General features: G+C 41.3%; 1 protein-coding gene across 6 annotated transcripts in view; it reads left to right on the top strand.

Annotated features, from left to right (window-relative positions):
• AFG1L (AFG1 like ATPase) overlaps positions 1 to 11,479 on the top strand; it is a 194,925-nt gene extending 183,446 nt beyond the window's left edge. For 4 of the 6 annotated variants that reach the window (XM_070450003.1, XM_070450004.1, XM_070450002.1 and 1 more), the window contains 3 exons: positions 5,099 to 5,239; positions 9,149 to 9,262; positions 11,314 to 11,479. In XM_070450003.1, the coding sequence (XP_070306104.1) occupies positions 5,099 to 5,239; positions 9,149 to 9,262; positions 11,314 to 11,442 (384 nt within the window). In that variant the 3' untranslated portion in view covers positions 11,443 to 11,479. Of the gene's footprint in view, positions 1 to 521; positions 614 to 5,098; positions 5,240 to 9,148; positions 9,263 to 11,313 lie in introns of those variants that run through there. The other 2 variants (XM_070450005.1, XM_070450006.1) reach the window with 1 other exon arrangement.
• Positions 11,480 to 12,932: the final 1,453 nt, after the last annotated feature.

The raw sequence follows: 12,932 nt of genomic DNA, 5'->3' as shown, positions 1-12,932 counted from the left end.
CCTTTGATTACGGGGACTCTGGTACTTGGCCATGAGGGCTAAACGTGACCTATTTGGAAATGATGCCATTTGCCCCATCCCCTCCCTCCTCTCTTGTCTCCCTGGTATAAAGAATCATTAGCTGAATGTTAACTGTACAACTGAAGTCAGATTTTATCCCAAATATCAAATCCATCTTCCTTTTGTCAAACTTTAAAGGAGAACATACACATTCAGCTTATGATTTATTTGTTTAAATGTCCCTGAAAAAATCCTGCATCTATAGATTAAGAAAATTTAGAAAGAATAAATAAAAAGAAAAATTAGAGATAAAAAGAGAAATGTTCATGACAAAACTAATACAATGATCTCACACAGATGAACCATAAGTGATAAGATGCCCACTATAAAAATGATCTCCAAAAAAGCATTATTGTTTTGCTATTCAAAAAATCCAAGAAATATAACAGAAACAAAATTAATCTTTCATTCCACTATCTAAGGATGACCAGTGTTTACATTATGATCTATATCTTTTCTAGAATGTTCCTAAATGTATATTCTATGGTATACAACAAAGGCTTACCTTGGGAGTGAAGAATTTGGGCCAACGAAGAAAAGCTGGGGTTTTTTGGTAGGTGTTTCAATTTCTTTGGTGACTACATGGGTATAAAAGGAGGAGTAAGCCTGCTCCTCAGGCTATGTTGTATTTTATTCATATATCCACTCACTTAACGCCTTCAACAAATAGTAAGCACTTCCTATGTGACATGTACTGGATTAGAGGCTGTGCGTTTGGTGGGCCTGGGCCTTTCCCCCACATGAGTGCTCATGGTATTACCATGGGAGGGAGAGGGCCTGAGACAGACGCTGTATCTGTCATCTAGGGGTGACTTCGTGGAGGGCTGCGGTGCTGAGGAGGGCAGATATTTTGGTGGAGGGAGAGGGAGTGGCTCTTGCTCGTAAGTGCAAAAGCAGAAGCAGACAGGATTGTTGAACTGTTCACTTGCCTGGCTTTGTGAGCTGAGGAAAAGGTTATTTAATAGTTAGTAAAAGAACAGTGCTTAGTCACTCAGTTGTGTCCGACTCCTTGCGACCCCGTGAACTGTAGCCCACCAGGCTCCTCTGTCCATGGAAATTCCCCAGGCAAGGATACTGGAGTGGGTTGCCATGCCCTCCTCCAGGGGATCTTCCCAACCCAGGGATCGAACCCAGGTCTCCCGCATTGCAGGTGGATTCTTTACTGTCTGAGCACCGGGGAAGCTAATAAAAGAACAGGTACTATTTATTAGGTGTCCATTGTGTGCCAGCAGCATACAGTTGTTTTACTTACTTCTCATTATGGGGGCTTCCCCCCATAATTATTTTACTTACTTCTCATATGGGGGCTTCCCAGGTGGCGCTAGTGGTAAAGAATCCACCTGCCAATGCAGAGGACATAGGAGACGCCAGTTTGATCCCTGGGTCGGGAAGACCCCCAGGAGGAAGAAATGGCATCCCACTCCAGTATTCTTGCCAGGAGAATTCCATGGAGAGTGGAGCCTGGCTGGCTACAGTCCATGGGGTCATAGAGAGTCAGACATGACTGAGTGTCTGAGTGCAATACTTCTCATGCGAACTCTGCAAATTAATATTTAACTTTTATTGGTCAACCACCATTATTATAAAATTTTATATGCAATCAATATATCAGATCCTTTGGACAAACCTATGAGACAGGTTATGATCCCCCTTTTACAGATGAGGAAACAGACATTGATGAAGACTTGCTCAAGGTCACATACTAGACCTTATAGACCATAATTCCAAAGTTTCTATGGTATTTTCATTCACAGCTATTTAACTTAAGTAATGAAAAATAGTGTTTCTCATTAATAAGAAACCCCTATCTCTCCCCAAATTCAATCCTAGGGATCTTTGTTGAGTGTCATTTCTTAGACACTTCAATATTGAAGTTGGAATAAGAAAACACACTCTTTTAAATACCTATTTTAAAAAAAAGAAAGACCTTTTTATTTTAAATTAATTTTAACCTTTCTGGAGCTGATTTCTTTGGGGAAAAGACATCCTTCTTTGATTAATACATTTCATTCTTCTTTTTCATGATTTTAAAGAGAAAGGTGATAGTACTTTCTCGATAGCCTAAATTGAAATTTCTTTTGCAACTAATAAGCTCTCCTTTATTTAAAGACTATTTGTGACTGTGGTTAAATAATACATAACATGAAATATATCATTTTAATCATTTTCTTAAAGTATACAGATCAGTGGTATTAATTATACTCATGTTGTGCAAACATCACAACACTCCATCTCTAGAACCTTTGCATCATCCTAAACTAAAATTCTGTACCCATTAAACAATAACTCCCCGCCCCCCAATGACTGTTGTTCTTAAAGGAGATAGATAACTGTGTTAAGCTTAGTTTTCTTTATATGAATGAGCACATAATTATCTTAGGGATTTGAAGGAAAGGGATATTTGCCAGCCTAATGGCAAATGCAGAGCCTACTGACAAAGGTATATAATTTGTTAAAATAGCTGAGTGGGCAGAATTCTGATTTTCAGCTGCCCTAGGCACTTCAGTGCACTTCTGATAATGATTTTCCTTGGGCATGTAGTTATACTGATAGAAATCATATCCATGCATAAAGAGTGAGCTTAATTATATATAACTGCATACCTAAAATGAGGCTTTACATTTTTAAAAAAAATATACTTTCTGATTTGCAAAAGATGAGACACTAAATTCCAACTGATCTCCAAAAAGTAGTGTGTGTCACTCTGAGCACACGAGTGTCTTATTGTAGAGTTCTCCTTTTTCTGGGAAGACACTGTATTTTGCCTCCCCCCACAACCCTTCGGGAATTGTTTTCATTATATAGGATTTCACAGTCTTATCTGGTTCCTGCTGTGACTGTGAGGACAGGAAAAAGCACAAAGGCTGATTTAGGGTTTTGGATGTAATCAGGGGTAGTGAGGAAAGCAAGAGTGAGTTGAGTGGTAATGTCTGTTCCAGGTGCTGTGTTAAACAATATACATGTATTATTTTGTTTAATCCTCACAACCTTGTGAGATAGGAATCAATTCCCATTTTACAGATGGGAAAACTAAGGGACAGAAAGATGAGGTTTCTTGCCAAAGACACATCACTAATAAGTGACAGACTGAGGATTCAGACCCAGGCTGTGCAGAGCTCTTGTTCCGAGCTGCTGTTAACACACCCTCCTGGCCCACATCAGGCTTGACCGCAGCGTCAAACCACACATACACACGCGCCCTTGTGTGGCTGAGGTGAGTGGGGAGTCTCAGCTGAGATCAGACACTGGGTCTAGAGACAGAGGCTGTCCAGCCAGCGAAGGGCAACGGGGAAACACGAGGTCATCTCTGGCCCCACTTGTTACTGGTTGGTGGAGGAGAGGGGAGACGGGGCGTCTCTAAGGTTTCAAGGCGTCATCTGTTCCATGTGCCCACGCTCTGGTGGTGTGCCCCTGGGCTCGTAGTTGCTGCCCATCCTTCTTAGAGCTGCTTTTCTTGAGGGAACCACCTCCCCAAAGCCTCCCTCTCCAATTTACTCTTACCGCCCCACAGCTGCAGGAAAAGTTTTCTGAGCATCATTGATTTCAGCTAGTTGTTAGGAGAGTGGCATGTATAAAGGGTGGACTCTAAGGTGAGGATGACTCTCCCCCTCCTTGCAGTTGCCTGATTCTCCCAGGAACATAGTTGTATCTACATTTCTAAAAGCAGAAATTTTAATGCAAACAACCACCCCAACGATGGAGACATTCTTTTTTTAAAAAAATTATTTATTTATTTTATTTATTTTTGGCTATACTTGGTCTTTATTGCTGCGAGGGCTTTTCTCTAGTTGTGGTGAGTGGGGTGACTCTAGTTGCTGTGCGTGGGCTTTTCATTGCGATGATTTCTCTTGCTGTGGAGCAGAGGCTCTCGGGCACGTGGACTTCTCCGGTTGTGGCTCCCAGGCCTTAGAGCACAGGCTCAATAGTTGTGGCACATGGGCTTAGTTGCTCCCCGGTATGTGCAATCTTCCCGGATCAGGGATTAAGCCTGTGTCCCCGGCTTTGGCAGGCAGATTCTTTACCACTGAGACACCAGGGCAGTCCAAGGGAGACGTTGTTAAACAGGGAGGAGTAGTGATAACTTCTGCCAGAAGTTGAAGAGGCTTAGCTCTCTGGGTCCCAGGGATCAGTCGTTGGGATCTGAGAGCTTGCAGAGGGACCCGAGAGCAGCTCCTGGCCTTTGAGTGTCTCTGCATTCTCCCAGGGCCAGAAACTTTCTCCTGCCCCTTGCCCATGGCTCCTGCTCACAGGGTACACCATTCACACCCAACTTAAAATGAGAAGTGACTCTCCTGGGGGTGTTTCTGACCCCAGAGAATGTGTGGATTGTTTTCATAACTGTCATGAATTACCTTCATGTTTCAGGAACAAGCGTGTTACACCTGCAGGCAGCACCTTTGTGACGGTCCTGTGGACCCCGAGGGCTGCATCCTGCCTGTGTGGGGAGGTAACAGGGGCGCCAGGCTGTGCTCGAGGGCTCGCTCTGCTTCTGATTGAAATCCCTCTGGTATTGCCTACAGAGGTTAGCAGTGTTTTACTACATTGTATTTCAGTAATTGGACCGCAAATTAAACAAGAAATATTGTCTGATGCTTTTTATACTGGAGCATAGTCTTTATTTCAGAGTAGTGACATAATATTCAGCTGCTGCGATAAGACAGCTGCATTTACCAGTAGTGACAGTTTGCAGTTGAGTCATAGGAAGGATTCGTTTGAACATGTTTAAAGTCATGTCATATAAATAAAAAGAGTGAAGACCAGATTTAGGTTGTGGGCCTACAGGATACCAGCTGAGGTGTCTAGAATTATTCTTTCATGTCCCACCGTGCGCTTGTCTTCTCTCCTCCCTTCTTAATATCCCTATTAAGTATTAATATCCCTACTTAATACTGTCCTCAGCCTGCTCTGAAAACACCACTGTGTTTGGTCAAGTTACCTCAAAGCTACACCTAGATCACATTGTGATGAGAAAAAGAGATATTTTCAACCAGAATTGACTTATTTCAATTTTCTGTTCTCTATTCCGTTTTAATTACAGCCACTTGGAGCCAGTGACTATTTGGAACTGTCAAAGAATTTTGACACAGTATTTTTACGAAACATTCCACAATTTACCCTGGCAAAGAGGACCCAAGCTCGGAGATTCATAACTCTCATTGATAACTTTTATGATTTCAAGGTAAGGATATGGTACATTTACTCAGAACTAAACATTCTGGACTGTAGAGCAAGATTATCTGGGCTCGAATCCTGGTCTGCCACTTACTTTACTTCTCTGTGTCTCAGTTTTGTCACATACAAATCGAAGATAACTACTCTGAAGTGGTATTTACTTCAGAGAATTATTGTGAGGACAGAATAAACTAATCCAGGGAAACCTTTTAAAGCAGCACTTGGCACAAGCTGATGCTGAACAAGTACTATTGGTGGTGGCAGTCATAGTAATCATACTATATTAAAACTCCCATCATAAAACACTCTGCTATATTCCCAATCCCATCATTCACCTAGACATATCATGTGCTCTGTCTGTGAGGATGCACAGCACAATGCCTTACCTAGATAGAGTGTTCAGTAAACATTTGTTGCATGAATAAATTATTGGACTGATGAAATAATGAATGAACAAAATGAAAGAACGAATGACTCAAGGGCCATCCTCAGAGTTTTCTTTCTCTCTGACTTGGAAACCCCAGTAACTATCATTGTCCCTAAACAAGCAATAAAAACTCAGGTATCTTATTACTAGTATGAGTCGCCGAGCTTTTATCTGTTCATCAGAGGCATTATTGCCTAGTGGTTAAGGAGTGGACCCCAGGACCAGGCTGAATACCTTGAAGACCAACTTAGCTTGAATTGCCTTTTTTAGAAAAAGGGGATAATAATGGTATTTACCTCGTAAGATTGTTGTGAGGATGAAATGAGCAGGTAAAATACTTAGAACATTGTGCGGCATACAGTAAGCTTTCAATGAAGGTAAGCCACTAGCATCACTGACTCAATGGACATTAATTTGAGCAAACTTAAGGAGATAGTAAAGGACAGGGGAGTCTAGCATACTGCAGTCCATGGGGTCGAAAAGAGCTGGACATGACTGAACAACAATGAGCCACTGATAATAATATACACCTGTAAATATACTTACAGTAAAGTTAAAGTACCACCTCAAGTTAGAGTGAAATATTGTTTTACCGTTAGGTACAGTTTTCCCTCCTTATTCCTTGTACTGAAATAGAGCAATGATTCTAAAATTGAAGGGACCTTGAGGGGAGGAGAAGTTACCAGAATCTGCGGGGAGGGAGAGGTGAGATTTTTAATGTTTCCTTTATTCGTTCATTCTGCAATCTTCACGCCAAGCACAGGGCTAATTCAGTGACAAGTAAAGCTAGGCATGCTGCCTGCCTTCATGGAGCTGATAGTCTAGTGTTGAAGAGAGACTGATTAAATGTACACAGAACTGAGTGTAAAGTCCACACTGTGGGATGTTCTCTTGGAGAGAGAGGGGACTTGGTGCTGTGAGAGTCCAGGGGAACAGTGGACTGATCTTTGTATGTGACCTGGGGGCAGGCAGAGGAAGTCCTTCTGAGGACCAGCTGCACCAGAATCATCTGAACTCCCTAAGATACAGATTCCCGAGCTCACCCCACCACACACCAGCAGATGAAGACCAGGAACGGGGCCTGGAGCCTGCTGGTTCACCAGCTGCTCGGGTGCTGCTCATAAACACTGAGCTGTGATGGTGGGGCTCCACGTGCAGAGCGGGGAGTTGGCAGCACAGGCCCTGGGATGGGCCTGAGCATGAAAGGCAACCTGTCTTAGTGAGTGCCGTCAGAATCTGCTGCCTGCTCTCAGGGGGCCCTGTGAGCAGGAGGCTGAGAACACCAGGGCTGGCGATCAAGGTCTGTTACTTGTCTCCTTGTGGGTTACTCATCAAGAGACTCTGCTCTGAAATAATCACATGGGGTCTGGAATACATTGCCCAGAGGTAGCACTCTGTTTTCAGAGGGCAGTGCTTCAAGAACAAAGTGGGAGGGGCGCACTGGTAGGTGGTTCCTAGAGTGGCAGATTGATAAACTCTCATTTTTGAAAGCTTATGATCCCTACCCCTCAGCCCCACCCCTGATCCTACCTCCCCACACCGTTTTACTTCTTTATTAGACAAAAAGATTTTTCTGGCAATATGATGGAATGTCAGAACTACTGTCCTAACATTTGCTTTAACTAAAGCACACATTTAAAGTTTATACTCTTTTAAAAACGTAGCCAAAATTCTTATTTCAGAAATTGGAAGCATTAAACAGACATTGTTTTAGAATGTATTTATAGAAGTCTGTGAAATAAGGACATTTCCATCTAAGTAATGAAAAAAGTGTCATTTGTGGTTAAAATAATTTATAAAAGGCGGTAGAAGGTCGTTTGTATATGGAAAGACTAGTCCCAAGCATCAATACATTGTTTTAAAGTATTGATAGCGCATGTGTGTTCAGTCATGTCCGACTCTGCAGCCTCTTGGACTGTAGCCCCCCAGGCTCCTGTGTCCATGGATATCAGCATATTTACTTAAATAATGATTTTAAAAGGATGGCTGTGAATTCTGAAAACAAATTCAGGTCTCCTTAAACATCAGGAATGAAGTGAAGTCGCTCAGTTGTGTCCAACTCTTTGCAACCCCATGGACTGTTCCCCACCAGCCTCCTCCATCCATGGGATTTTCCAGGCAAGAGTACTGGAGTGGGTTGCCATTGCCTTCTCCAGGGGATCTTCCCGACTCAGGGATCGAACCCTGGTCTCCCACATTGCAGGCAGACACTTTACGTCTGAGCCACCAGGAAAGCCCTAAACATCAGGAAGAGTATGTTTTAAACTAGTGAACATAAAATTTATTAAGTTGTGAAAGCAGTTTCTGGTGTGTGATTACATATGGACATTCACTCAAACACATAATCAAGACGTATTTGTGCCAAGCTTAGTGTTTTTCAAGGATGTCTGGCTGGATGCTGGCATAAATGCAGGTTCTGGTAACTCAGGGTGTAATTAGAGGAGCAGTGCACTGGACTTAGCTGTCCCATGTGCAGCTAAGGGTAACGGTGCATCGGGGGAGCATCTCTGATGCGCACAGAGATGGTCTTCACACAGTCAAGTGAAAATGTCAACCCCAGAGGTAATGGAAAAGCCACTGGGCTTAGAACTGGAAGAGATCAGGAGTGGCGTCACGAGCTGAGACTCTTCAGGCCTGGAGCTGCCCCATAAAACCTTTGTTCCCTACTTCAGAAGGCGGTGTAAGCTGTGTGGAAGGATTTGTAAAGTACTGTGCAGTTTAAAAATAGCACTTTAAAGAGACTATTAGAAAAAGTATGAAAATGGTCAAAAGGTTTTCCTAAAAAAAGTATTTTGTTTCAAAAATACATTTGGAAACATCTGTGATCCCAGGGTCTCTGACTATAGGTTATGTGGTGTGTCTATTTACATTTTAGAGATATTCCAGAAATAGAAAAAAGAGTTTCCCAAATATTGAAATCCACTTTAAAGAAATGCTATATTCACTTATTTATGCAACAGTTTTTTTTCATTAATGAAGAAGATACAGTGCAGGTGGGTCCTGCCAGTTTTAAAATTTTGACAACCACATTTTGCTTATGCTCTTTTTGTGGACTTTAAAACATGTAGATTAAAAAAAAATTTTAGTAGCTTTATGGTGACTTTTGGATATTTAGGTGAAATCTCTAATTAGAAAAACAGATTAATGAAACAGGGGAAAATGTGATAGATTGAAGCTTTTAAAATATTTTTTTTTTCTAAAATAAAGCTAGGACTTAGAGAAAATGTGTAGAAGGAGAAATGAAGTTAAGACTGTTACTTAGATTGAAAGAGAGGAGTTCAAGGCATTGTTCTTTATAAATACACATTCTATAAGCTCGTAAAAGTATATTTTCACCAAGTACCAATTTTGCTGCATATATTTAGAACCATTTAAAAGCAAAAATCTTAAGCTCCCTTTATGGCAGATTTTTATTTTATGAGAAATTTGTTTTTGCCTTCAACTTGTTAAAGGTAAGGAGTAACACCATTTGCTTGTTTTCTGTTTCAGGTGCGTATAATTTGCTCTGCATCAGCTCCTATATCAAGCTTATTTTTGTATGATCATCATGACAGTGAGTTGGAGCAAAGCAGAATACTGATGGATGATTTGGGGCTGAGCCAGGTAGGTGATATTAACATAATCTCTTTTTATTATAAAGCAACTTAATTGTTTTGGTTTGATGCATGGCTACGTTTTAAAGAAGGAATGCAGTATGTATTTAACCACTGATTCGCCGCTTTCTTCTAAAGCCAGTATAGCAGACATATCCTCAACATCAGTAAATATAGAGAATTAGAATAGCCGTAGAGTGGAAGGGATCTTTGTGATAAAAGCCAAGTCCAGGGAGGTGAACTAGTGGGCTTGCAGTTACCCCACTGAGCAGTGGCAGGCCAGAGCTGGCCCCCGGGCACCCGTGTCTGGTTCTGGACTCCCTCAGCAATGCCTTGTTGCCTTTTCTGGGTATCCTCCTCCACGTCTGCTGAATCTGTAGAGCACAAGGTCCTTTGCTTAAAAAGAAATCCACGGTTCATCTCCTAACCCCATTCTGCAGACATTTGTGGAGCACCTTTGGGTGCCAGGCTCTGAGGACACCGTGTCGGAAACCGGCTGATGCTGGCCCAGTTCTCCTGGAGCTTGGGGGGTTCACTCCAGGCCAAACAGAAGTGGCTTTGCATCTCCTTTTCTGTATGAATTTAACACGGTATATTCTCAACTCTAGATAACTGAAATATTAGTAAAAAATTTAAAACTATAAACACTCACCCCCCCCAAATGAGGGGAGCCCCATTCTTTCAACCCCAGTGGTAAAAGACCATTTGGAATGAGGAAACAGTTCCTTATTGACCTGAGTTGAAATTATGCATTCTCAGGAGCTTGGGGAAATGAGGCCAATAATTATTTAAATAGTGAACTTTCAAAATATGATTTTTAAATCTACATGTAGAGATACATAGCTGCTTATGATCCCATTTCTCTGAGAGCAATATATCCAAATAGTGTCTTTTGACAATTTGGAAGAATATACTTAAGGGGCTACTTCATCTCAGTTTCTGAAATTCTTTAAATCATTGGCTTTTGAATTTTTCTTCTGATCAGAGTTCAGATATAGGGCAAAGTACAGTCAGCACTTGGGGCCAATAATACATGAAGAAGTCCTGGCATGTGGTTATAGGGTCATGCAGTTTTATAGTGGGTCAGTAATTTGGACTTAGGAGTGCAGAACTTTTCCCTGAGAGAGTATAATAGCAAACTCCTAAGGAAAGAGACAAGATTCAGTGTTTACTTACAGGCTATAGCCTGTGTTGAAATCACCAGTCCCAGGTTATTTACTAGCCTCACGGAGGGCTCCCCAATAACGCTTCATGGGAGTATCGAGTGTCCCAGCAGCTCAAGACCACAGCTCTGGCCTTCCCAAAGCTCACTCCCAGACACAATCTCCAGGTCCCAGGAGACCTCTCAGTCACCCAGTTTGGAAAAAGAGGTTAGCCCTCAGGCCTCCCCTTGGGAACGGCCCTGACTGTGAAGCTTCAAGGGAGAGTCTCAGCCGCATATTGATATACCAGAACTCCTGGATTTTGTTGTTGCTTATTTCTTTTAAAAAAAAAAAATCTGTATTTACTTTTATGTATTTGGCTGTGCTGGGTCTTAGTTTGGGCATAACAGATCTAGTTCCCTAACTGGGGGTGGAACCCAGGCCCCCTGCAGTGGGAGCTTGGAGTCTTAGCCCGTGGGCCACCAGGGTGGTCCTGATGTTACTTCTTTCGGGCATGCACTTTTTGAGAAAGAATTCCTTTTCTGTCTGGAATGTCCTTCCTTTAGATTTTATAGAGAACTTTCATCTGAGCAAGTTTTCATATCTGGATTTTAGGGTGTTGTTTCGGCTTTAATTATTCGTCTAATGTTTTCTTTCTGGTAATTTGTTCTGCTTATTGATCACTGGTTTAAATTAGTTTATTCTCTAGTCTAACTTATATTAGCTGATTCTCTAATCTAATCTAATTATTGGGTAAAATTAGTTGATTCTTTAGTCTAATTTAATGAAAAAAATTTGTAGAATATTTTATAATCTAAGCTCAAAAAGTATTTTTTAAACTTGTACTTAGTTCTTTAAATTTTCAGTTGCAAAGGTTTTAATTGGTGCTGGATTGTTGTTTTATTTATTTGGTAATTAGGACTCAGCAGAAGGACTCGCCATGTTTACTGGAGAAGAGGAAATCTTTGCATTTCAGCGCACAATTTCCCGACTCACAGAAATGCAGACTGAACAGTACTGGAATGAAGGAGATAGAAGCAAGAAGTAACCGTCACTTTTGCGTGAATAAAACTCTGGACAAATGATTACTGCAGGGAGAACTCTTTATTATGGGACTTGAAGGAATCAGTTTCTCATTATTAATTATGCACTTTGTCCTCTGGACCATTTTTATCTAAAATTGCTGTCAAAGATATAGTGGTTTAGTAAGTTAAAGCCATTTTTAGGTCTACTTTTTGCCTGTTTGCCTTTTGGCCTTATTTCTACATCACAAAATTAAAATCAGCACTCTTATCAAGCTGAACGTAGGACCAGGCATTTTGGTTTCATATTAAGCTACCTGAATGAACCTTGAATACACACACACTCAGTAAGCACAGGGTGTCTGGACATCTGTGAGCTTTTGGCTACCTGGTAGCCACATGATAGAAACACATCTTTATGAGAGTGGAAGAAAAAAACCAACATTTCAATTCAAAACAGAAAAAGATTTCTGATGGACTTATCTCTGTGATTGTTGGGGGCTGTAAATTACTTTAAATCACCTAAGTCTTCAGGCTTCCTTACAGCAGAGAGTGTTTTTTACCCTGAGTTCAAGCTTTGCAGGCAAGACCTGATCTCCAGTGGACACACAGCTGACTGAAAAAAATCAAGGATTATGAAACCATAGATAGAATAAGAAACAGGGGTGTCAAATTCAACTGACAGGCAGATTCCCCCAACTCTGACAGCCCGGAAGACAAGCACCAGGAGTGGGGACCAGTAGAGTGTCGGGAGGGGTAGCGACCTGGACACTCTAGGCAGCAGAATGGACTCTGCTCCCTTGAGGCCATAAGACCCCGTGGACCCCGCTCCTTCCCGCTGCTCACGTGTGTTTGCTCTGCTCACAGATGTCACCCCCACCCTTGCCTCTGCTTCTGCAGTGCGATGGGCTTAAGGGTAAATGGGAAAGAATGGTCACTTGACGAATCTACTTGAATGAAATCTGATTTGCCCTCCATGGAAGTCATTCCTTGACTCATTCCAATACAACCTGACTTTGCTAACTGTCACTCACAGAAGGAATCTTGGTTGAGGCTGTTACAAGAGTCTAAATCCCTATTCAAGAAAAAAAAAAGAGAAAAGAAAAGAATTGAAATGCACAAATCTTGTGAAAATTAAAAATTTTGGGAGAGTTGGCACAGGTGAGTCAGTTTAAATAAATGATTACAATTATCAACATAAGTAAACTCTTGAAACTATGTCATTTATAAGTTAATAATCTACCCATACTAGTCTATTTTGGACATTAACCTCAGTCAATCAGATGGCTAGGTAGGGTACCCAAGAATAGAGAAAAATTTAAATCAAAACTTCTGAAAATTAAATGTGATTTGAAAGTATTTTTATTGAAGTGAAACAGTGAGTTCAAAAAGATGTTAAACAGGTTACAAGGGAGAAAGGACAGGAAATAACCACTGTGCCAGATTTATTGCTAGAAATTTCTAAATCTTGCATAAAAATATAATCCTCAAGAGACAAATATAACCATCCCTGTTT

Source organism: Odocoileus virginianus, chromosome 19, assembly GCF_023699985.2.
Source record: "Odocoileus virginianus isolate 20LAN1187 ecotype Illinois chromosome 19, Ovbor_1.2, whole genome shotgun sequence".
Classification (NCBI taxonomy): Eukaryota; Metazoa; Chordata; class Mammalia; order Artiodactyla; family Cervidae; genus Odocoileus; species Odocoileus virginianus.
The sequence above is the reverse complement of the archived record's forward strand: the minus strand, read 5'-3'. Positions and strand labels throughout refer to the sequence as shown.